This window comes from Dipodomys ordii, unplaced genomic scaffold (assembly GCF_000151885.1).
Source record: "Dipodomys ordii isolate 6190 unplaced genomic scaffold, Dord_2.0 Scaffold40, whole genome shotgun sequence".
Taxonomy (NCBI): domain Eukaryota; kingdom Metazoa; phylum Chordata; class Mammalia; order Rodentia; family Heteromyidae; genus Dipodomys; species Dipodomys ordii.
In genome coordinates, this window is record NW_012267256.1 from 4864295 (window position 1) to 4890793 (window position 26499).

The 26499-nt window shown below is 44.1% G+C and overlaps 1 protein-coding gene across 2 annotated transcripts in view; it reads left to right on the forward strand.

Moving 5' to 3' along the window:
• Positions 1–26499, forward strand: part of Prune2 (prune homolog 2 (Drosophila)) — a 171861-nt gene that overhangs the window by 111402 nt on the left and 33960 nt on the right. Inside the window, exons 9-10 of one of the 2 annotated variants that reach the window (XM_013018427.1) lie at positions 21381–21460; positions 22122–22322. In XM_013018427.1, the coding sequence (XP_012873881.1) occupies positions 21381–21460; positions 22122–22322 (281 nt within the window). Of the gene's footprint in view, positions 1–21372; positions 21461–22121; positions 22323–26499 lie in introns of those variants that run through there. The other variant, XM_013018428.1, reaches the window with a different exon arrangement.

The window sequence follows — 26499 nt, forward strand, 5'->3', positions numbered from 1 at the left end:
TTAGGGCAGTGTGCAGATGTGTGTGTGTGTATGTGTCTGTGTGTCTGTGTGTGTGTGTATCCTTGTTAGGGCAGTGTGCAGATGTGTGTGTGTGTGTGTGTGTGTGTATCCTTGTTAGGACAGTGTGTATATATGTATACCTATATATTCGCATATGTATTGTTTTCTGTTTCATATTCATTCTGTCATGTGTCTAGAGATAGCGCTGTGTCTGTCTGTGATAGTTATTGAAACCAGTAAGGACACCCCCTTATTTCTCATGTTGGATCTCACCTGCTTCCTAAGCTGCAGAAATAGGTCATTCTCAACAGCCAGCTTTAGACCTCCATCTCTTCATCTTTTCAAAAACCCAGGCAGAAAAGCGTACCCGTAGCTCACCGAGAAAGTCACTGATTCAAGGAATCCAACATGGTCACCACCTGACACGTTTCCATCCAGACTTCCACGCACAGATTGCTAGATTCCCTGGTGGAAATGAGGGCGCAGGGGGACTCCGGTCGGCAGAAGTGAGTGGAGGATTCTGCTTGAGGGCAGAGCCCTGGCCGGGATGTGGAGGAGCAGGCCTCTCCGGCCAGCTGTCCCCACTGAGGTCTGAGCTGGACGTGGTTTCAGCCTAGCTAATGCTGTGCCAGTACCGCAACCAGATGGCTGCCCAGCCCCTCCTATAGAGAAAGGGTGAGCGACTTCCCAATGAGTCATTTCAGAAATCTTCATTTAATATGTTTCCATCAAATTGAACCTCTGAATTGACTGTCTGCACTGAATAGAAAAGTCTAGATTAAGATAGGAAACAAAAAACAGGGCTTGGGGAAATTTCTTCTATTGATTAAAAAAAAAAAAACACTGAAAGACTTCTTATCTAGGAGGGAAACTCTTGCTTTTTATAGAAATGTCTCCCTGGGCAAATTAGGTGAAAACTCTGTACTCTAAGATACTGGGACCTTGTTTTACATTTCAAAGACAAAGAAGATTAGGCTGTGGTCTACTAACTCCCAGCACTTAAACATCCCCTGGAGACTGGGCTTTGTAATGCAAAGTTACCCTTTATCTCCTCTTTAAGGTCTAAAGACCCTTAGGTGCTTAAAGATAGTAAGCCTCTGTCTCTCTCTTGTTGGTAGGAAGTCTAGTTAACCGTTTTCCTGGGGTTAGGGCTCTCTTTGGGTCATTCTAGTTCCTATTTCCATTCTCTTTGAATTTTCTTTTTCTCGTGTGTGTGTGTGTGTGTGTGTGTGTGTGTGTGTGTGTGTGTGTGCGCACACGCATGTGTCCATGCCTATAAGTGAGCTGATACTGTGACTAATTGGAGATCAGAGATTCACAGACTTACCTGCTTGGGCTGGCTTTGAACTACGATCCTCCGATCTCAGCTTCCCCGGTAGCTAAGATTATAGGCATGAGCCACTGGTGCCTGGCAAAATATTCTTTTCTTTAGTGACTTTGTGCCCTGAAAAGATTTATCTCTTCACTAAGAACTGTTTTTATATGAAGGATAACATACTTTCTTGTTCTATGTTCCTTAATATTCCTTAGAAGATGAGGTGTGAGGTTTGTATATAGGTTGAGGTACTCAAAATAAGTCACAACTCGAGAAAGATTGGATTCACCTACAGCAAATGAAAGCCAATGTTTGTTCCCTTGGCTGCCTATAATTGCTTGCCCTTCTTTTGCTATGTCAAAATTTTGTAGGCAGAAGCTTCTCCTAAGCCAAGTTCCAGCAGGAGTTGTATTTGTATATGGTCAGTTCATCACCAATTCCAGCGAATAGTATAATTGGGAGGAAGGAAAAGGAGTGAGAAGGGGCAGAGACAAAATGAGCAAAAGAGAACGTCTTTCCACTAGTACCCTGTCTGCATTGGACTATGGAAGAAATTGTCCTGTGGCTTGTGGGTGAATGTTAGCAGGAATTGTGTTGTGGGGTGGGTAGGCGTATGAGGGGTTTAGAAGAAGTTAGAGCAACCCTCCCTCCTCCCCTCACCACCCTGTCTAGGCTAGGCTCCTTTACCATTAGAAGGCCACTGCCAAAGTTGGATCTCTTATTCTGATAGCAACCTACTTACTTGCTACTTTGCTTGCTGTTCAATTCTCTGGATTGTTTTTGCATCCTAAGGTTCAACTGCTAGTAATGAAAGCTTAAAAAAACTCATGCAATCCTCTGTGTGTGTGTGTGTGCGCACGCGCGTACACACACTTGAACTCTGGGCCTCACATTCTTTTTTTTTTTTTTTTGTCATCGTGGGGCTTGAAATTGGCCTGGGCACTGTCCCTCAGCTCTTCAGCTCTTCAGTTCAAGGTTAGCGATCTACCACTTGAGCCACAGTACCATTTCAGCTTTTTTTTTTTGTTTATGTGGTACTAAGAAATCGAACCCTGAGCCTCATGCATGCGAGGCAAGCGCTCTACCACTGAGCCACCTTCCCAGCCCGGCCTCACATCCTTTTTTTTTTTTGGTCCGGTTGTGGGGCCTGAACTCTGGGCCTGAGCGCTGTCTCTCAGCTCAAGGCTAGCACTCTACCACTTGAGCCACAGCGCCACTTCCGGCTTTTTTTTTCTTTTCTTGCTTATATGGTGCTGAGGAATCGAACCCAGGGCCTCAAGCATGCAAGGCAAGCGCTCTACCACTGAGCCAACTGCCCAGCCCCCCCCCCTCACATTCTTGACTGGCTTTTTCCTTCAAAGCTGGCATTCAACTACTTGAATCACACCTTTGTTCCAGCTTTTTGGTGGTTCATTAGAGATAAGAGTCTCTTGGGTTTGTCTGCCTGGGCTGGTTTTGAACTGGGATCTTCAGATCTCAGCTTCCTGAGTAGCTAGGATAATAGATGTGAGCCACCAGCTTCCAGCTTAGAATTCATTTCGAATTGCAGGAAAGAAAATGAGCCCTGCGATCACTGGATCCGTGCTGGTCCTGGCTTGTGATATTTTCTCCCAGCCCAGAGCCTCTCACAAGCGCTCAGCAAAATCTAGTCCATGCATTTAAATGTCTCAAGGCTTTCCACAACAGCCTGTCACACTTCTATTTTCAGGGTAAGGTGACATTTCCTAATTCCTTTCAGCCTTTACACTTACTTGCATCTGGGGAAAATAAAACAATTCCATTTTCAGAACTTGGGCATTATTTTAACAAGATCTTGTGCCTTAAGATTGCCTGTGATACAGGGCTCATTATGGCGCCATCTCTGACTTCACCCTTGTAGGAAGAAGTAAAACTAATTGCGCTCTCTCCCTCCCTCCCTCCCTTCCTCCCTCCCTCCCTACCTCCCTCCCTTCCCCCCCTCTTTCCTTCCTTCTCCCCCCCCCCCACCGTGTAAATGCTGGGGCTTGAACTCAGGGCTTGGGCACTGTCCCTGAAGTTCTTTCACTTAAGACCAGCACAGCCTCTATCACTTGAGCCACGGCTCTACTTCTAGGATCTTGGTAGTTTTATGGGCTCTCTTACCTGGGCTTGCTTTCAACTGCAGTCCTCAGATCTCAGCCTCCAGACTAGCTAGGATTACACGTGTGAGACACTAGCAACAAATTGCTTTTCAAAAGTCGAATGAAATCAATAATAAGTATAACCGAAGAACTCCAGGTAATTTAAGGTGAGAGTGTTGCTTTGTTGTGGAGGAGCACATACAAGATTAATGGAAGAGGCAGAGGCAGTAGGAAGGGGAAGCGTTTCAATGGGAGAGAATATGCTCAACCTAGCCACTCTCAGGAAAGCTAACAATTGGACTTAGAGAGTAAGAGACCGATTTTGCATGAAGTCTAGAGCAAATGAAGAAACTAAGGACAGTTGATCTAAGTGGTTGAGAGCCATGAGGATCAAGCAAAACAGTTTGTGTGAAATGTGCTATGTTGGTGGCAGAAGCCATTGTTATTTTGAGCAGAGTTTTTTGATTGGCAATGAACTAGTCACGGTGTTGAGGACAAAGGAGTGAACCTGGGAAGATGGTATCCCATCCGAAATGTCAATAAGGCTGGAGCTGTGTCTGAGCTGGAAAGAAAAGAGCTGTTTCCAGAAATGCAGATTTGAGCAAACCCATAGTGCTTGACGGGAGACGGTGAAAACCTCCTGAGAAGGTGCCTGGAGGAAAACAGGGCATCATTTCATCTACTCTGGCAGAATTTCCAGCCTTGTGAATTTCTTATTTATTTAGTTTTTTTTTTTGGTGGGGGGGTCCAGTTGTGGGGCCTGAACTCTGGGCCTGGGCACTGTCCCTCAGCTCTTCAGCTCAAGGCGAACGCTCTACCACTTGAGCCACAGCATCACTTCCAGCTTTTTTCTTTTTGCTTATGTGGTACTGAAGAATCGAACCCAGGGCCTCATGCATGCAAGGCAAGTGCTCTACCACTGAGCCACCTTCCCAGCCCCTTCTTATTTATTTAGTTACTATTTTGGTTGGTTGTAGGGCTTGAACTCAGGGTCTGGGTGCTATCCCTGACCTTTTTTGCTCAAGGCTAGCACCCTACCACTGTAAGCCACAGCACCATGTCCAGTTGTTAGTTAATTGGAAATAAGAGTCTCATACACTTTCCTGCCCAGGCTGGCTTTGAACCGTGATCCTCAGATCTCTGCTTCCTGAGTAGCTAAGATTATAGGCATGACCCACCAGTGCCCAGCTTTGGTAAGTTTCTTTTCTTTCTTTCTTTTTTTTTTTGTTGGTGGTGGGGCCTGAACTCTGGGCCTGGGCACTGTCCCTCAGCACTTCAGCTCAAGGCTAGCACTCTACCACTTAAGCCACAGCACCACTTCCAGCTTTTTTTTTTTTTTTTGCTTATGTGGTGCTGAGGAATCGAACCCAGGGCCTCATGCATGCAAGACAAGCACTCTACCACTGAGCCACCTTCCCAGCCCCTGGTGAGTTTCTTGGTAAAAGTTAATACAAGAAACTGAAGACAGTGAAGTCCTCTTCACCATCAAAACAGAACAAAACCAACTTTGGCAGTGGAACTCATTGAAAGTGAAAAGCAGCGTCTGATACATCAGCCTTACATTGTGGTTCATCAGGGTTCAGTGACTTCTGCTCTCTGAATTATACTTCTGCCCAGACCACAAGTCTACAGTATTTACTGTATTGTACCTACCAGGATGGGTTTAAAGAGTGATATTCTCCTCTGGCTGTCTTCCTTGGTAGTAGCTGTGTGACTCACATCTTGCAGAGAAGGATAGAAAACACCCAATTCAAAGACAAAGATTAGACGAAATGCTGCCCATGACAACCTCCCAGAGATTCTGACTCACAAGTTGTAAAAGCAGCATGAGTCTTGATGGTGGACATAGGGGCTGGAGAGAAAGTAGGAAGAAAGGAAAGCTATGTGTCATCTGCCTTACTCCATCCCCAGTTTACCTGCAAGACTGAGTAGCACCTGTGTCTACACACTTGCAATTTCATGGGCACTCTTGCCTGCAGCTAGAGGAAGTACTTCTATGTCTGAAATGCCACAGTTTATGCTCATGGTATTTAACCATTCCTGCGCTACTTCACATGAATTTATGTGTTCTTTTCCCTCTTTTTTTCTCCTGTATTTTAGATTCTCTGAGGATAGAGATTCATTTATTTCATAATACTTCCCCCAGACTAGTTTAATACTTGTTTTTTTATTGTTGTTTGTTTGTTTGCTGATCCTGGGGCTTGAACTCAGGGCATGGGTGCTATCTCTGAGTTTCTTTTGCTCAAGGCTACCATTCTGCCACTTGAGTCATAGTTCTGCTTCTGGCTTTTTGGTGGTTTTTTTTGCTGGTTCTTGGCCTTGAACTAAGCACTAGAGTGCTATCCTTGAGCATTTTTGCTCATGGCTACTACTCTACCACTTGAGCCATAGCTCCACTTCTGATTTTTTGGTAGTTAATTGGAGATAAGAGTCTCATAGACTTATCTGCCCGGGCTGGTTTCAAACAACAATCTGATCTCAGGCTGAGTAGTGAGGATTATAGGTGAGCCACCAGCACCCAGAGGAAGTCCCATTTTAAAACCACCCTTGGCCATAAAGCAAGAGAATTAATGAAGGAATAAAAATGTCGCCAATTAACAATTACATTTTTTTCATTTATTATGCTTTAAAACCGTTGCTATAAAGGTGATATACAGAGGGCTTAGAGTTACATAAGTCAGGTAATGAGTACATTTCTTTTTTTTTTATGATGCCATCCAATTTTAGGACATATCCAGGCAAGCTGATGAAATCAGGAGGTAGCTCTTTCTAAAACTAGACAGGAAAGAAAAATACCATAGTATGAGTAGGAGGGAGACCAAAAGGACAGATAAAATGGAAAAAGGAGAGCTGAGGGGGCTGGGAAGGTGGCTCAGTGGTAGAGTGCTTGCCTTGCATGTATGAGGCCCTGGGTTCGATTCCTCAGTACCACATAAGCAAAAAGAAAAATCCAGAAGTAGCGCTGTGGCTCAAGTGGTAGAGTGCTAGCCTTGAGCTGAAGAGCTGAAGGACAGTGCCCAGGCCCAGAGTTCAGGCCCCACGACCGGACCCAAAAAAAAAAAAAGAAAAAGAAAGGAGAGCTGAGCTAATTGATGAGCATTGAGAACATGAGACCGCAAGCTTGGAACAGAGTTGATTCAGCCCAGGGCAGGCCATGAGCAGGAAGTCTGTGCATTATACGTAAGTTGTGAGGTGATCAAATCCCATGTCTTTGCTGTAAGAACAGAGACTGGATTTCCTGTAATGATCCTTTCGTGAAAATTTTCATCTCTTTGCCACACTTTTAGCTCCAGCTTGTCTCTCGCTAGCTGGATGGGTGTGTGGTGGCTCTTAGGTTACTAAGTTTATTCCTCTGTACTAGCATTTTGTGTATCTGCACTGGGACTTGAGCACAGAGCCTTGTGCGCTTGTTTGGCTTTTTCTGCTCAAGGCCAGCATGGCACTCTGTCATTTGAACCACACTTCTATTTTTGGCTTTTGCTGGTTAATTGGACATAAAGGTCCCTGTGGTTTGCCTGCCCAGGCTGGCTTTGAACCTTGATCCTCATAGGCAGGATTACAGGTATAAGTGCCTCACCATGACCCAAGTTTACAAGCCAGCCCTAACCTTTATCTCCCCTCTGGGACCTAGTAAGCAGAATAGATGAAGGGTGTGTAAGGTAGAATCATAGAATCCTATGAAAGGCTGTAGTGCTGTGAACGACAGGGATTTGAAAGCAAGTACATTTTGCCTTTAAATAAGGTCCAAATTGATACATCAAAGCTGTAACGGATGAGAAAAGAAATGACTGAGTAAGTTCTCCCATTGAGGTTAGCACAGAGGTGTGATTACCGAGCCTCCTTCCCTCCGGAGAGTAGGACTTTAATCAAGTCTTGTGAAATTAGCTTGGTTGATAGGATTACATCCTGAGGCAGGGTACTTGTAAGAGTTTCCTCTCAGCCTTCAGGGCCCAAACTTGGGTCTCTCCCCACCCCCCTCTCCCTCCCTCTCTCTCTCCTCCTGTCCCCCCTCTCTCTGGCAGCAGTAGAAAGGCTTTCTGATAGAGGACATAATTGTTAGGACCACTGCCTTCCTTCCAGAATCCAATTCTCCTTGAACCAAGCTATGCCCGGCAAACAAGATGCTGTCTTCATTTGTTGGGACTCCCATAACAAAGTTCTATGGAGAGGCTGGCTTAATCAATAGAAATCCCTTTTCTCAGATATTGGAGGCCAAGATTTAAGATGCTTCCGAGGTTGGTTTTCTCTGAGGCCCCATTCCTTGCCTTCTCCCCAAGTCTTCTCCTGGTCTTCCTTCTGTGTGTTTGTGCACAACTTTCCTCCTCTAATCACAACACCTACCATGTGAGATTAGAGTCCATCCTAATGAACTCATTCCAACTTAATTACCTCTGGGAAGAAGACCTATTACCATATGCACTCATATTTTGAGCTATAATGAATATTTCACCAATGCGGTCGTGAGTGTATCGGTAAACTCTGACTGTTACATGGTTGGTGACAAGCCCTCAACTCCCATACATAGATTTTCAGGTTTCAGTGATGAGTCTTAAGCATTACTTCTGGGTTCTGTAATTGCTTTATAGACTCATAATTGAGTAGATATTTAGGTTGGCCTCAAATCTCTTAGGAATAGTTATAGTAAAAGCAATAATAATGTTGGGTGCTGGTGACTGATGCCTGTAATCTTAGCTATTCAGGAGGCTAAGATTTGAGGATTGAGGTTTGAAGCCAGCCTAGCCACGTATGTCTATGAGACTTACTGCTATTTAACCACCAAAAACAAAACAAAACAAACAAGTGAAGGTGTGGCTCAAGTGACTGAGCACCATCCTTGAGTGAAAAAGCTAAGGGACAGAGCTCAGGCTCTGAGTTCAAGACCAGCGCGCACGCACACACACACACACACACACATACAGAAAGAGAGAAAGAGAGAGAGGAGGGGAGAGGAGAATCGAGGAGGAGGAGGAAAGAGGAGAAAGAAGGAGAGGGAGGAGGAAGAAAAGAAAAGATTACTTGGTCAAAATGAGAAGAAAATGAAACAGACTTGTTTTCTCCAGAGCCCTCCAGGGCGTGTGCCAGGGTAGGGTCGAGTGCATTGTAAGGGGAGGATGCCATTTAGGGAGTTTTCCACATGTACTTGGCACAGAGCTGTTGGCACAGGCCCGGGGAATTGGCCCTCTGGGTAAGGACTGTGGGAAGTGGTGGCTTAAATATATCGCCCTAGCCTCTGTTTTGACTTGCTTCTCCCTAGACATTGGGGAACCCAGGTCCGAATGGCCCCTGTGTGTTTCCTGTCTGCACCACTCAGTCCTGTCAGCTGTTGGGGAACTGATGCAGATGGATTCCAGGAATCTGCCGGGATCTTGCCACAAGCCATTTCCTGGTCTTCTCCAGGAAAAGCTAAGGTCCAGAGGTGACAATCCATTGTCCAAGAGGTAGCTCGCCAGCAGTGATTGTGCAGGACTGAAAAGACAAATATTAGAGGAAAGAATTAATGTTAGAGGAAAGAAAGCAAAGAACAACCAACCTACTAGGAAAGAAGTCCAGAAAATAAAAATGGGATGCTATTATTTCCAAAGAGACAGAGTGCTGTGCATGTACCTGTGTGCGGTCCCCAAGCTCCAGGAGCTGGGCAGTGTGCTCAGCCCGGGAGTGTGTATGGCCAGCTGGAACACACGGTGCCAACTGCGCTCCCCCCCCCACCCTCCCAGCAGCTGGTAGCATGATCCTCTGGACCAGTCTTACCTGCTTCCTTCATCTGTAAAACAGGACAAAAAGGAATACCAGCAGAAACAGTGTTGGGTTCAGTATGCGGCTCTGAGTTACAACACTTGCCTACTATGCTCAGAGTCTCAGGTTCCATCCCCAGCACCATCAAAATACAATAACAGCCAGGTGTCAGTGGCTCAGGCCTGTAATCCTAGCTACCCAGGAAGCTGAGATCTAAGGATCACGGTTCAAAGCCAGCCCAAGGCTCTTCCTACATATGAAGAAGTTAATACTAACAACTCAGTGGAATAAGAAAACTCCTGGATGGTGAGTTTACAAAAGAAGCACATATAACCAGTACAGGGGTCTGTAAGTCCAGGAGAAAGGCCTTGGAATAAAACAATTCTACCAAAGTCTTGATTTCCACCTAGCCTTCAAAATGAATTAATCTTGGTGCAACCAGCTTGTAGGACTGTAATGCACGCAAAGCCTAACATACTTTGCATCTGGATCTTTACAGAAAAACTCTGGGTCAGGGTCAGACCTAAGTGTCCTCCCACGGCCCATGGGCCAGCACAGAGGCCTGCTAGAACAGCAGTTAGCGGGTATCCACGTGCGCTCTGGCTGCTCTCATTCTGGAGCCGTATTGTCCAGGGCATTGTGGTGATTCCATGTCTTAAACTCGTAAAGGAATGGCAGTAGAACTGTGGCAGTACAGCCATTATCCGTCACCTTGGGGAAGGGAGGGCCGCTCTGCTGGGTTTTCTCCAGCCGGAAGGTGGGGCTCGGAGGCAGTGGTAGACTGGTCTGCACACAGGATAAATGCCAGGTGGTGCTGAGCTGCCGATGTGGGGGTACCAAGGGCCTTGGAGCCTGGGTGAGACCCGGGTGAGTGCTGGGGAATCCTCCAGAAGCTGCTGCCCTGGGCGCTGAAGGCTGTAGTGAGCACCCGCAGCTTTTCTCCCTCCCCTCCTTATTTTTTTTCTTCCCCAAGCCCACTCCCAGGTGCTTCTAATAGCATCAAAGAGGAGTTCTTAGTTCTTATTTTTAAATTTTATTTATTTTGTTATTTTTACTTGGTATTTTATTTTATATATTTTATTTGGAGACATAATGGGTGACTTAATATCCCCGACTTACATTTCGAAGAAAGACTTAACTTGTAATCAAAAGTCATTTGTTGGGAGTTGGCTGTGTGCGGTGGTGTGTGGGATGAGGCCGAGCAGTTTCAGATCTGAAACGACAGATTTGAAATCTGAAATCCTGTAGATTCCGAGCAGTAGGGGAAGAGCTATCTAAGCAAGGTTAGCTCAGGACGCTGGGGGGAATGAAGGGAATGAGAGAGAAGGCTTAGGGATGGAGGCTAAGTTTCAAAGGCCTCCTGAGCCTGCTAGAGCCCGGACTCTTTTTCTAGAGGCAGCTGGAATATTAAAAGGTTTTAAAGAATAGGAGAGCATATTTCATTAGCAATGTAGGAGGAGGGAATAAGATCAGACAGATAAACGTGAAAAGATTTCTCCAAGGGCAAGCTTAAATGAAGGCATTATGCATGGGAGAGGATGGTGTCTATCTGTAAGACCACCAAACCAACCAGATTGGAAAGAAAGAACAGTAAGAATGAGTGACAGCCTAAGACTTAGTGATCTATAGAGATAATCACTAGGCTAGTTAGCCATGCTATACAGCAAATTATCCCAAACTTAGCCGCTTAAGACAACACATATTTATTACCTTCCAGTTCTTGTGAACCAGGAATTCAACAGTGACGTACGTAGGTGATTCTGGCTTAGAGATGATGATGATGATGATGATGATGATGATGATGATGATGATGATGATTGTGCTGGGCTTGAACTCAGGGCCTGGGCACTGTCCCTGAGCTTTTGTGCTCAAGGTTAGCACTCTGCCATTTGAACCACAGCTCAACTTCGGGATTTTTTGGTACCTAATTGGAGATAAGAGTCTCATGAACTTTTCTGCCTGGGGTGGTTTTGAACTCCTATCCTCAGATCTCAGCCTTCTGAATAGCTAGGATTACAGGTGTGGGCCACTGATGCCCAGATTTAGGGTCTTTTTTTTTTTTTAGGTCCGGTCGTGGGGCCTGAACTCTGAGCCTGGGCGCTGTCCCTCAGCTCTTCAGCTGAAGGCTGGTGCTCTACCACTTGAGCCACAGTGCCACTTCTGGCTTTTTTGTTTTTTCTTATGTGGTGCTGAGGAATCGAACCCAGGGCCTCAGGCATGCAAGGCAAGCGCTTTAACCACTGAGCTACCTTCCCAGCCCAGATTTAGGGTCTTTTATTAGTTGCTCTCATCAGCCATCTGCACGACTGGTAATGTGGGAGGATGCCTTCTAGGATATATCAATCCTATGAATATTGGTAGAAGGTGTTCTTTCTTATGTTATTGAACTAGGATTGAACTAGGGCCTCACAAAATGCTCAGCACATGCTCTGCCACTGAGCCATGTTCTCTGCCCCTCTGTGGTAGAAACCCTCAGTTCCTAGTCACTTGGACCTGTCCACAGGGCTGTTTGAATGGCTTTGCAACATAACTAGTGGTTCCCGTAGCTCACCCCAGTAATCCTAGCTACTCTGAGGATCTGAGTTCAAAGCCAACACAAGCAGGAAAGTCGATGAGGCCCCAGAACTGGCGAGCACGCGCGCGCATGCGTGTGCACACAAACACACACACACACACACACACAAAATGCAAGCAAAGAGGAAACCACAAGGTCTTTAAAGACTTACTCTTCAAACTTACTCACCATCAACTTTACTTTATCTTGGTCTTTGGAAGCAATGTTCAGTCTACCTTTTAGAGTTAATTAAAATAACTTATCGACATTTTTTGGTGTGTATTTGCCAGTCTGGGGGCTTGAACTCAGAGCCTGGCACTATCTCTGAGCTTTTTTGCTCAAAGCTAGTGCTATACCACTTGAGCCGCAGCTCCACTTCAGGTTTTGGGTGGTTAATTGGCGATGAGTCTCATGGACTTTCCTGCTCAGGTTGGCTTTAAACTGTGATCCTAAGATCTCAGCCTTTTAAGTAGCTAAGATTACAGGTGAGCCACCTACGCCAGGTATAAACACTTTTTAAAAACACCACAATGTAGTTGTTTTGCTCAGATGTTGGACTCAGTTTTGTTATACTGAGTTTTAGTAATCTCAGTTGAGGTTATCAGTTCCCTTTATAAACAAGTATATGTTCCTCTCAAGCTATAATCATGTCATCTAATTCCATCTTAGATCAACAACAAAACTACACTGAAATCTTAGTATGGTTATAGAAAACTATGAAAGAGTAATATATAGTCTACAGTAAGAGGTAGTTTCTCCAAAGAGGTAGTTTGCAACTCCAAACCTACATTTACAATAAAATATTAAATCATTGCCTGAAACACAAAATAAATTCAGTCCTCTCTCAATGTTCTTTAAATTTTAGTGTTTGAAAGATTCATTGTAAGAAACTGTGTACATGAATCCATTTATGAACTGGGCACTGGTAGCTCCCGCTTGGAATCCCCGGCTTCTTAGGAGACCAGAGCTGATGATCACAGTTCAGAACCATCCTGGGCAGACTTTTATCTCCAAGTAATCAGCAAAAGCCCAAAGTGGAGCTGTGCCTCAAGTAGTAGAGGATTAGCCTTGAGCAAAAATGCTAAGGGACAGTGTCCAGGCCATGAGTTCAAATTCCAGCATAGACACTAAAAAAAAAAAAGGAAAGAAAAAAAAACAAGCCATTTATGTTATATTCAGGGAGAAGTCAGCAACTTTTCTGATGGTGTAGAAAGTAGCTTTCGTCAACTCACAGATTTTTAGAATTCAACCTCTCCTAAAAAGCTTGCGTTGTGTCCCTGCTGCTCTGAACCTCTATCTGACATTTGTGGGGATTTCTGAGTTCCCTGGTGAAAGTGGTATTTGGGTGAATGCTGCCTGCTTAGCTCTCTCTTCTTTGCTGTCCTGTCCATCCTGCCTTGTCTCTCCTGCCCATCTGGCTTCTGCTAGGATTCTTTCTGGCCACAATGCTGAGTTGGGAAAGAACTGACGTGGTGTAGTGATCTGATTTCAAGGGCTTGACCTCCGCTTCCTGTTGAGGGACCTTTGGTCCTTGGTATCAGCTTTGGGAGCTGAGTGGGAATCCCTTCTGGTCTGGCTGCCTCCCGTCTTGAGCAGTGTGATAAGTGTTCTGGGAACTGCCAGGACCTGTACTGTTCTCCTCCACGTCACTGTTTCTTTATCAGAACAGAATCCGGAACTGGCAATCCGCCAGCCTCTAAGCTAATTTATGCACTTAACAAAGAAAGCGGAAGCTTTTTTTTTTAATCTCTATTTCTAGAAAAAGTAACTTTATCAGACCTGCTTATCTTACTTACATAAGAGGAAGCCCGCAGAATTTGAGTAATTCTGACACAAAGGAACTTTCTTTGTATTTAACGATTGTCACCAAATACATCAGAGTAACTATCTGATAATTTTGCTAATGAACAATTAACTGCTGGTCCTGACTCGATTACCCTACGTCGTCTTCCGAGCTTTGTTTTTCGGGAGCCAATCTTGGAAAGATGATTTTTACCCTACAAAGGGCTCTGGCTGCTACTGAGGTAGTGCCTGTCAGGAAGTATAAGTATCTAGAAATGTGATCTGTATCTCTTAGGGCCAGTGCCTGCTTTTCTGTTCACCTCAGAGTAAAGAGAACCTGGCCTTGGGCCGGGCAAGGCCTGCAGCAATCCTACGTCTCCACAGCCAGATGTGTAAAACCGACAAGTCTTGATTCGTACCATTCTAGGGACAATAGGGAACCTTGGACTACTGAGAAAACTTTTCTGTTTATAGGTCATTCTCTGTACGGCCAGGCCTGTGGTCATGCTTTTGTTGGCTTTCTTTATTAAGAATTACATGCGGTTGGTTTCACGTGGGATCCAGTCCCACACTGGAGAATTCCATTTACACCCATGTCCCTCACTGGTTGGCATTCACGACTATTAAGGGACCACATTTGAGTTAGTATAACTAGAATGAAGACACCTAGCAGCACTGTGTCTTCTCTGACTTAATTAAACAGTGGAGTGGCACTGTTAGCTAAGACAGTTGATTTTCTAAAAATTAATTTAAAAATGTATGTGCTGGTACAGGGACTTGAACTCACAGCTTCAAGTTCTTGCTCAGCTTTTTTTGCTGACTGCCATTGCTTTATCACTTGAGTCATACCTCCACTTCCAGCTTTCTACTGGTTAATTGGAAACAAGAGTCTGTCTGGGCTGGCTTCCAACTGCGAGTCTCAGATCTCAGACTCTTGAGAAGCTAGGTTTATGGACATGAGACCCTTATTAGTGTGTGTGTGTGTGTGTGTGTGTGTGTGTGTGTGTGTGTGTGTGTGCCAGTCGTGGGGCTTGAACTCAGGATCTGGGTGCTGTCCCTGAGCCTTCTTGCTTAAGGCTAGAGCACATTAGCCACAGCTCCATTTCCAGCCTTTTTGAGCCGTTTATTGGAGATAAGAGTCTCATGGACTTTCATGCCTGGGCTGGCTTTGAACCGTGATCTCAGCCTCCTGAGTAGTATGCCCAACCTTAGAAACTTCCTATCTCTTCCCCTCCAGAATAGTTGGGACCACATGCATAAGCCTTCAAGTTTCTTTTGTAAGCAGCATGGCTTAAAGCCTAAGTGACAGGGCCTGCTATGACAACCCCGTATCTCAGTGTTGTGGTTAGTTGGTTAGTTAGTTAGTTGGTTAGTTAGTTAGTTGGTTAGTTAGTTAGTTCTTTGGGGTATTAGCTGATGTTTCAGTCAGTAGATATTTTCTTGTTCTTCAGTGGATTTCCAGTGAATGCTACCTCGTAAGCACTACCAAGTGACCTCACAGCTTCCCTGGATTCTGAAGGTCATCTGTCTTCAATAACCTGAGATGAATTTTCATTTACTTTCTTGGTTTGGGCCTCTGATATCACTCGGGTAATACACACGGAGATATGCTTGGCATATAACTAGCATCCCTGAGTCTTGTAGCTGCCGAGATGCCGGGCAGATGATGCTTTGCATGGCCAGAGAACAGAATTTGCCCTCAGTCCCTTTTCTTTAAGAGAAGTTTCTTAAGGCCCATAGCTTTGTTTAGCAGTTCATGTTTATGGCTTATGCCCAGCCCCTAGAGAGCACATCTCCTGGGAGACACTAAACAGCGACATGTATGACACCTGGGAATTTCCCTGGATTTCTTTTTATTTCTTTTTAATTGTTATTATAAAGGTGATATGCAGAGAGGCTACAGTTGGCATAAGTCAGATAAAGAGTGCATTTCTTTTTTTTTTTGTTTTTTTGGGTCCGGTCTTGGGGCCTGAACTCTGGGCCTGGGCGCTGTCCCTTTGCTCTTCAGCTCAAAGCTAGCGCTCTACCACTTGAGCCACAGCACCACTTTCTTTTTGCTTATGTGGTGCTGAGGAATCGAACCCAGGGCCTCAGGCATGCAAGGCAAGCGCTCTACCACTGAGCCACCTTCCCAGCCCCGAGAGTGCATTTCTTTTGGACGATGTCACCCCTTCCCTTGCTCTCTCCTGATTTTCCCTTCCTGTCCCCACCTACAAGTCGTAGAGTTCATTCTCAATGTAGTGTCTAGTGAGCCATTGCTGCATTTGTTCACCGTTTGTCCTCCATTTCTGTGCCCCAGTTATCCTCCCCCTACCCCAAAGACAGGCACAGGAACAAAACAAAAAAGAGAAGAAAACCTGGTTTCCATGTTCTTGGAGTTCCCTTTGATAAATATTACTCTATATGATCAGAGGCGCACAGGCATGATGTCTTTGCATAGTACCCTCCTTTGGTCTCTGTGTGTGAATACCTAGAGCCCTGTATGATTTACCATGTCCTGGTATATTTTAGATCTAGCTTCTGTATAGGAGAGCCTGGATTACTTTCAAGTTACCTTTGGTTTTGTTTGTTTTTTTTTGCAAGTCCTGGGCTTTGAACTCAGGTTCTGGGCACTGTTCCTGAGCTTCTTTTGCTCAAGGCTAGCACTCTCCCACCTGAGCCACAGCACTAGTTCCAGCTTTTTCTGTTTATGTGGTGCTGAGGAATTGAACCCAGGGCTTCATGCATGCTAGGGCAAGCACTCTACCACTGAGCCACATTTCCAGCCCTCAAGTTACCTTTGGATACTCTGTTTCCTAGGTATTTTTTTTTTTTTTGGTATTTATAATGAGGTAGTAGTCTCATTTTATGGGCTAAGATACATTCTGTGAATAGTACTAAACCCTATATATGCATGCTATGTTTTATCTCCTATGTTCATGCCTGTGATAAAGTTTTTTGATCAATTAGCATCAATAACTGGCAATAAAAATAGAATACTTACAATAATATATTGGAACATAGTTCTTTAAAACTCACAGATTATTTATTTGTGGAATTATCCATTGAGTATTTTCAGATTGCAGTTGGGCTGCTGGTAACCGAAGCAATAGAGACTAAAGAAGCTATGGCTATGGAGAAAACGGTTCAGGGCATTCTACCCACCAGCCACAGCACAGATTTCTTCCTCTCTCTCTACTCTTAGCAGAGAGAAAGCTACAGAGTGAGATCCCAGAGTGCTCTCTCTCTCTCAAAATTGATAGATATTTTTTATTAAATTTATGTGACTATTTAGGTGTGCAGTTGAAGTGTCTATGGACACTAGTATAATATCCTCTCGAAGTAATTGTACTGAAATCGAGTGATGACGAATGAGTGGAGAGGGAAAGAGGTGGTGGGGGAGAATGAGGAAGGGACGGCGCTGATCGCGCTGACTACTGTGACCCCTTTCTGCAACCTTTTGAAGTTCAGAAAAAGAAATGTAAATAAATAAATCAAACGCCAATTTCAAGGAAAAGTCATAAGTAAACTAAATAAGCAATCAGTGACTCTCATCCAAACCATAAAGGTAGTATATTAACATTCATTCATTGAATATATGAAAGCATTCGATACCTTTCTGAGCTTTGATCCCCATTCATAAAAATCATTCTTCCGGGCTTTAGCAGCCCAGACTACAAGACATCCATGTAGGACTTGATTGAGAATGTTAGGCAAGGGGTTATTAAAATTGGGAAATAAACTTTTGAACATAATGTTGAGTCAGATACTCCCTGTGACGCACACAACAAAAGCTAACTGTGTACCAGGGGTGGAGAAACTTTCTTCTGCCAAGAGCCATTCGGACATTTATGACACCATTTATGGGCACATGAAATGATCCGTACAGGTAGATGGCCACTGCAAGCCAACGAGAAGCATCTGTATCTGTTCCAAGAACCAAGTGACTTCTCAGATCTCCTATGGCTGGACATCCCTCACAGAAGCACATGTAGGAGACATAAACATGCTCATAAACAGGCAGGACAAAAATTCATTTCTTATTCACAGAGCCAATGAGCTTCAGTCTGCTTCTGTGCTCCTCACGGGCACTGGGCACATGCCCAAGGGAGACATTCCTAGCCACGGAGGCAAGAAGGCAATATCCCCTCATCCATTCATTCCTACGTCTCCTGCTCAGAAGGACGTCCGCCACTTCACTGTCCTTGATTAGCCAAAGCAGGTTACGTGGCCACTAAATCCCCAGCAGGCAGAGAAAATGCAATATTACCATATACCCAAAAGGCAAAGAGCCTCGGTGAACATATAATAATATTACAACACTATCCAGCGCAGAAGTCATCAAACAATTCTGACACGTCCTCTAGATGGAGACATGTCTCTAGTTCAGCCATACTAGAGTTAGGCTTGTGTCTCCATTCCTCTACCCCACCCCCGCTAGCCTCTGCTTGGCTCTACTCTGTCTCTAGAAAGCCCCAGATTAAGTATGTGTTACAGGTGGAAAAGACAACCTCGCCTCGGGACTTTTCATCACGCTCCTGAAACGATAATCTCACTACACTACCAACTACCTTGTTTGGTTTGGCCACTTCATTTCTACAGATATTTATGAGCATGCTGTATGTGTGCATTTGCAGTGTTTTCCAAAGGGTATGGCTGGGATTTCTCTCAGATTTGCTTCTAGGCTGTTCTGGCTGAGATTTGCTTCGTCCTTAGGGTTTCCTACCAGCCTCCATAGCCTTTTCTGATATCCATGGGCTTGGGAGAGAGTCGTAGCCTTCAGTCCTTTCCTTCCCCAAGGACTGCCACCACTAGATTTCCAGCACCTTCTTCACAGGGTGTCTGTGTTGTGCTGAAAGGAGTACTGAACATCCGAGAGTTTGGGGCGTTTCCAGGCTCTGTGCAGATTTGTACAGCTGTGAAATACTGTCTTACCTGGTCAAACGCCTAACGCATGCTGACCTTAGTAACGTGTTGTCTAACGGTGACACACTCCTGCGCTCTGCTTTGGATATCGTTTTTAAATGAAGGGGGATGTAGGATCCTGAATGTCAGGCCCTGGCTCTTCTTTGGATCATATTTCTTCCCCATAATCACTGCACTATTGGGTATTTATAGTAATCAAATCACACATACAAACATAGTTGGCTAACCTTAGATTTCAGTAGCCTGTCAGTAGGAATACAGAGCAGAGCCAGGATCTCCTATCCCGGGTTCCTGTGGTTATTCCACAGTGTGGCCAAATATTTTTTTAAAAAATCTATGAAATTGATGCTGATTTTATCTGTTCATATAAATCACTTTCCTGTTTACTTTGAGGGTAAGGCATGAACTTTGGGGTGCTGTGTCAAAGCCATGGGAATCTGATGTCTTTGTTTCATTGACTTTTAGACAGAGGACTAGAGGAATAACACAAGTGCATTTAGAGTGTTTCAGGTGCAAACTTTCAGCTCAATGTGTGTTACCGGGTATTGGCTTGTACTGAGTGCTGGATACTGAGTCAGACCCCTCGGGACACAAAGCACTACCATGATAATCGATGATCCTTTTCTTTGAATGCTCATGTTCAGGCATGCCTCACTCTCCTTTAATGGATGAGAAACTGAGGCAGAAAAAAAGGGATGAAATAACTTACCATTTAGCTCACAGGATGTATCAGAACTAAGGGGTTGAAATCCAACTGTTCTCAACCACATTAAGTAGAATTGGGTCATCAAAACAAAACAAAACAAAAAACCCACAACACCTGACAAACTTCTGTAGCATTAGAAACTGCCTCCCATCTCTGAGTTCCAGGACTTGCAGCCTTCCCACTGCATTTGGTATTCTCTCACCTAGTAAACACAGTAGAGCTCTGTGTGACAAAGGCTGTCTTGTTCCTGCTAATGTAATACTGCCTTGCTTTGCTGATTCCTTACTCACTTGCGTGTATGTGTGTGTGCGCGCTGGGGCTTTATGCAAATATTCTATCCCCAAGATACACCCCCAGACTTCTCTGTCTCAATGATAAGGTGCAGGTTTAGTTTATAAGACCACACAGGGGCAAAGCCATTGGCACTCTATAGAGAAAAGAAACTCCCTTTGTTAGGCTTCTATTACTGCGACAAAATATCTGTGATTACCAACTTACAAGGAGAAAAGAATTATTCTGGTTTCTGGTTTCGGTTTACAGACCATGTTCCAGTGGCAAGGCAAAACATCATGGCACCTGCCCATTGAGCAGCAAAGAAGGGGGAAGGGGAGCTACTGTTTCAATATTCCTTTCAAGGTCATGTACCCAATTACCTAACTTCCTCCCACTGGTCCACTCGTCTGAAAACTTCCACCACCTCCCAGTGGCTTCATAGGCTGGTGATCATGTCTTGAGCATATGGGCCTTTACGGACATTAAAGAGCCAAACCATACTATTCCCTGGTGCTGTGGTCATAGAGAAGCCTGTAGAGTAGGTAGGTAAGACACAGGCGCTTCTCTTCATGGGAGCAGCTCTGAAATGTGCATTTCAATCCATCATCTCAGTTCCACTATGAGGAAGAGGAAAGAGGGTCTGCTTTGTTCCTCTAGTCTCAGCACTCAGGCACTCAATACATATTTGTTGAATAAACAAAGCAAGTGCAGTTATCACTAGACACATAGAGTTTATTTTATTACCATAGTAGCTTTTTTATATCAAAAATATTTGACTTGGATCTTTGAGAAGTTGATCAAACTCAAACTGGGAGAACCAGACATACACCGAGAAAAGGTTCAAGAAACAAAGAAAAAGAACTAAATGTGGAACTTCAACGAAAAGTTAGCATGTTTAAATTTAGGTTAGTGCATTTGTCATGAGGAATCACCCTAGATGGTTGAAATTATGTGGGAGCTAACAAGAAGAAAATTACAAATCACGGTCCTTAAGGATTTACTGAATAAGAGGCAGGGAATAAAAATAAGTCAAGATAGCTGTGACTCAGGTCTGTGATTCTAGCTCCTTCAGAGACTAAGATCTAGAAGGATAATGTTTCCAAGCCATGCCAGGCAGAAAACTCCACTGCACTTAACTTCTCCAATTAACTTCATCTCCAATTAACCAGCTGGGATGGAGGTATGGTCTAGTGGTAGAGTGTCAGTCAAGGAAGCAAACTGAGCAAGTGGGAGGCCCTGAATTCAAACCCTAGACTGACCAAAAAAAAGGGGGAGGGAGAAACTCCTGGTCTACAGTGGTCAACATACTAGAAGAGCATATGGATTGGCCAGGATTTTCTCTACCTTGTCCTTTTCCCTGCATGTGTCTTACCACGTAACCTCATGCAACTGAGCCTGAGACCATTACTGAGTAGAGACGAGATGGCACATTGTCGCCAGAGCCCTCTTCACCAATACATGCCACTGTGAATGTTTAAACCTCCAAAGAAATGGAGCAAAACAGAATTAGCTCATATATTCACACGTCTGTTCATATATACTTTATGTACATAAAGATATGTACACATATCCATCCATCCATAAAAAAGATTTTTATATCATATCTAAAACATACACAAGTATGTTTATGCTCATATACGTAATGTATATATAATATATTGTATCATACATGTATATGTATGATGTTTGTATGTATATATATATATTTGAAAATGCGTATTAACTACACTCCAAATTCTATTACTTGTTAAGTGTTTGCATTTCCATCTTCTCCAGTTTTACTTGGAATGTGTTTACTCAAGTGTGCTGGTGGGGAAAGTGACCATACATGGCTGAAATTCGTGTTCATGGCTGTCATGCGTGGTAACTGCAGAAACTATTCTAATGTGAGGTCATATATATATTTGGGTCACCTTAATTGCACTGGAAATGTCCTAGAATCTTTGGGTTTTCTTTTCAGTGAAAATCAAGTCTATGCAATCGTCCATGCTCTCTTTTTCTCTTTTCCTCCAGACCCCTGTCAGACGATGTAGGAATGGACCTCCCCTTTGAGGCGGGAGCGCTGAGTCCCAGCTCTGCAGACATGAGGCCGGGTGAGAGGAGCATTTGCTCATTTCCTTCCGTGGTGTTCTGCATGCAAACATTTTCATTATTCACCAAGAGGGCCATTTTCTCTGCATTCAGTGTGTGATCTCAGTGAAAAGAGGGAAAAATGTGTGAGGAAAAAGGTGTCGGGCTCAATTTAGTTCGTTTCAGAGATGACTTGAATATTGAAGTTCCTTATTTGGGTCACTCGATCTCTCAGACCCCAGTGTATCTGCCTGTGTGTTCAGTCTGTGGGAATTGGCTTACGGCGAGCACTCAACCATGTTGAACCACAGCACCACTTCCAGTTTTCTGGTGGTTAATCGGAGATGAGTCTGGGCTGCCGTTGAACCACAATCCTCAGATCTCAGCTCCCTGAGTAGCTAGGATGACAGGCATGAGCCACCAGCACCTGGCTCAGTAATCTTTTAAACCACACCAAATTGGGGCTGAGGATGTAGCTGAGTGGTAGAGGGCTTGCCTAATATTTGCAAGGCCTTGGGTTCAATCCCTAGTATGCAAAACGAGAAAGCCCTTCCTACATACACAAAAACACTTACTTGACTTACTTGATTCTTTCTTTGCACGGCAGCTCCTCCTTGGCCAAGGAGATATTCAGTGCCAGCCCTGTGTGTAGTCTAATAACGTGGCTATTATTTCCTCCCGTAGAACCTCCTAATTCTCTGGGTCTCAATGGCACTCATCCTCGGAGAATCAAACTCACAGCGCCAAATATCAATCTCTCTCTGGACCAAAGCGAAGGTTCTATTCTTTCTGATGATAACCTGGACAGTCCAGATGAAATTGATATCAATGTCGATGAACTTGACACCCCCGATGAAGCAGATTCTTTTGACTACACTGGTCATGGTAAGTCACTAAGCTTTTGAGACTAAATAGCTTGCAAGTAAGCCTCTTATTTTTGTGCCACTGGCTCCTTTCTGTGATTTCTAGATGCTTCTGTTTGCGTCTCTGTCCTAGGTGTCGAGGACAGAGTGTAGACCATGAGCTCTGTCTCATACTATGAGCAGAGGTTGCTCCTTCCTTCTTACCTTCCTTGCTTTCTTTCTATTGGTTGTGGGCCCTGAACTCTGGGCCTGGGTGCTGTCCCTCAGCTCTTCAGATCAAGGCTAGTGTTCTACCACTTGAGCCACGGTGCCACTTCCCGCTTTTTCTGCTTATGTGGTGCTGAGGAATCGAACCCAGAGCCTCACTCTGCCACTGAGCCACCTTCCCAGCCATGGCTGCTCATTTCTAACTGTTGCTCTTTTGTCAACCACATACTCTATGCCAGGCCTTGTGCTCGCACTAGGGGATGTGGAAAGTTTGTTCCAGGTCATGGTGTAGAAAACTGAGGCTCCAGTTTTGCAGAGAAAGAGAGTGTCATCTAAAAGATAAAATGTGCATAGGAGAAAGCAGACCTAATGGATTTGTTTTGTTCCTCTAAGCTCTCATTTTCTGGACAGCTCATGCACCCAGACCCCTTCCATGACTGACCCCTCCTCTTTCCACCAATCCCAGGCAAATGTCTCTTCTCAATGGGGATCCCTGGATCTCTGCAGCCAGGGGTGATCCCCATCTGGTCCCTAGCCTATCAAACTTGACCCCAGAATTCATTCATCTGACTTTTCACGTCCCCATATGGAACGTGTACTAGTTAACTATTCGTCTGCATGTTTCCTGTCTTATTTTTCCCACTAGAACAGATGCTCCGTCAGGATAGGGACTTTCTTATGCTGTATCTCCCATAAAATAGAAAGAAGGAAAGGATGTGTAGTGAAAAGACAGAAAGGAAGAAAACTAAAGGTTGTCAGATTAAAGTCTGACTCTTCTGATGTGAATGCATCTGAGCTGAGTTCTTGGTATTGCTCTTGATATTTGGCTTATCAAGAAGTATATATAGCCGGGCGCTGTTGGCTCACACCTGTAATCCTTGCCACTTAGGAGGCTGAGATCTGAGGATCGTGGTTCAGAGCCATCATTTACTTAGAAATACATATAGCAGAATATGGTTTGTTGTACTTTTAGCCAGGTTGGGTTTTTCTCTAAAGTTATCAATGAAAATCGGGGTGAGCCTGGCAGTAGAGGCTTGCACCTACAATTCTAGCTACTCGGGAGGCTGAGATCTGATTGAGGTTCAAAGCCAGCCCAGGAAGACATTGAGAGCCTCTATCTCCAGTTAACTAGCAAATAGCGAGAAGCAGAGATGTGGCTTAAGTAGTAGAATGTCAACTGGGAGTGAAAATGCTAAGCAAGAGCATGAGACTCTGAGTTCAAGTACCAGTATTAGCACAAGGAAGGAAGGAAGCAAGGAAGGCAGGCAGGCAAGCAGGCAAGCATTGGAGGGAGGGAGGGAAGGAGAGATGGAGGGGGAATCAAAGTGAAATGTAAGAACCATGGTTCTTGCTTTTCTTCTTTATAAAAATTCTAGTCTTAAAGAGCACCACCACCATTAATCAATGCCTCAACTTTCAAAGATAGAGCTAATTCCATTAGCTCTACTCATAGGAGAGCATAATTAGGAATTTCATCAAATTAGCTAATTTGTTAAAGCGATGGTCATCAAGCCACTGGAGCTATAACAGTGACCAGAGGAGATTTAAACCTTGCTTCACAAGAGTTTAAGCCTTTACTCCTCAAGTTAAAAAAAAAAAGCTACTTATTTTGAGGTTTCTTATGTGTATGCAGGATCTTCTGTTTTACTTTTCTTATGTTTATGAAGTTTTTCACAGTTTTCCCTTGGCATCCATGGCAGATTGGATTCCTGACCCCAGACAAACACAAATCCAAGCATGCTCCAGTTTCTTCATATAAAATGGCATAGCACTTGCACAGAACCTACACAAGATTTCATGTACTTTAACTCATCTTTAGATTAACTATAGTATCAAGTATGAGGTGAACACCATGTAAGCGGTCATATTGTTTAGGGAGTAATGATAGGGAAAAAATTCTGCGCGTCTTCACTACAGATTTACCCCCTCCCCACCCCTACCCTCCTGTTTTCTATCTGTCTTTGGTTAAACTTTGAACATGGACCCCACAGATAAGGAAGATCAACTCTGGCTATCTGGGCGTCTGATCCCACACTTTATAATATATAAAGATGAAAAGAAAAGATAAAAAGGTCTTGACTTTCTGTTTGCCGCTGCTACCCCAGCTGTCCGTCCATCCCAGCCCACCCTGCCCCTCCATCCATTCTGGCAGCCCTCAGCACTCCTATTTAGAATCTCCCAGAAGACAGCTGTGGTCCCACCCAGCCGCTCCTCCTTTTCCGCCCCCTTCACTTCCCTGTTTCTGTGGAGTGCTTTGTCACCACATGTGAACCATTTATTTTTATAAATAGTAAAACTGTCAGGCAAAAGTGGCGGTGGCTGAGCAAGCTGGTAATTCACGCTGCCACTTGCTGACATGACTCCTTGCATTGCGTTGACACAGTTCTGTGGCAAGAACCAGCTTAATGGCCACACCTCTCCTCGTAGGTCTTAAACTCCAGGGACCAAATTTTCACAGAAGTTCGAAACTTCACCTTGGTTTTCCAATGAAAAGTGTATTCTCAGGGGCACTGTGCTAACCAAACAGGCAAAGAAGCAAAAAACATGAAAACACAAAGGTATGTCTGCAGAGCTCTATTTGTAAAGGTGCAGAGATGGTTAAGAAGAGCAGGATGTAAAGGTATTTTAGCTCTGAGACATGAAATAAGCGCTTCAAAATTGCACCTTTGCAGAATTAGTTCTTTGAGCATTTTGAATTAGTCTAGTCATAGCTATTTCTAAATAAAGTGGAAGTTTTTCCAAGACCTTTGTTCCTAATTTATTTCATTGAATGAACATATATGGTACCTGTGATGTGTAGGATTCATCCTAGGTGTTTTAGAGCTAGAACTGTTTTTGTTTTTATTTTTGTCAGTTGTGGGGCTTGAACTCTGGGTCTGGGCGCTGTCCCCCAGCTATTCAGCTCAAGGCTGGCGCTCTACCACTTGAGCCACAGTGCCACTTCAGGCTTTTTCTGTTTATCTGGTGCTGAGGAATCGAACCCAGGGCCTCATGTATGCCAGGCAAGCGCTCTACCACTGAGTCACCTTCCCAGCCTCTAGAACTGTTTTTTAACATACTTTTTTTTTTTTTTTGTCAGTTTTGGGGCTTGAAATCTGGGCCTGGGCACTGTCCCTCAGCTCTTCAACTGAAGGTGAGCACTCTACCATTTGAGCCACAGTGCCACTTCCAGTTTTCTGGTGGTTTATTGGAGATAAGAGCCTCATTGACTTTCCTGCCTAGGCTGGCTTTGAACAGTGATCCTCAGATCTCAGCCTCCTGAGTAGCTAGGATTACAGGTGTGAGCCACGAATGCCCGGCTTTTAATATGCTTTTATTACTATCATTAAGGTGTTGTATAGAGAGGTAGAACTATTTTTATTCTCACATCTGCTTTATAAAATTTCCCTGTTTTATAGAGGAAAGCACTGAGGCGTAAAGAGGGCACATGATTTGCCGAAGGTTACATGGGTAGTAGATGGCAGGACTGGCACAAAAACCAGGAAATGTCTTGACTCCTGACCTGTGCTGCTTCTTTATAAATATAGTGACAATGGAAAAAACAGAGTCTTTTGCTGGTTTGACACATGCATCATCTAAATGATAAATGTGATCCTGCTGTGTTCACACTGTGAACACCTTCACTGTACAGACAGAAGCAAAGACTTGTCATTTGCATGTTTATTCAGTAGTCAAGGTCATGGAAAAAAAAAAGACACAAAAAAATTAGTGTCTCTTTCCAAAGATGTTCAATTGATCTCCACTTCCAAGCAGTTTTCTTTAATCATTGTGCCCAAAATGGCGGGTAAATGTAATTTAGAATATGGGTATAACCAAAGCTTGATTTCCTTTGATATTTACAATGTATGAAAGCTATCGGGAAAACAGGGACATAGAGAAGCACTTAGAAAGCACTCTTTCATATTAAATCAGTTTTGTTTTGTTTTGAGTGCTTGATGACATCAATTCTAGGGATTCAAAAATACCCAAAGGCTAGCGGGAGAGTGATGACC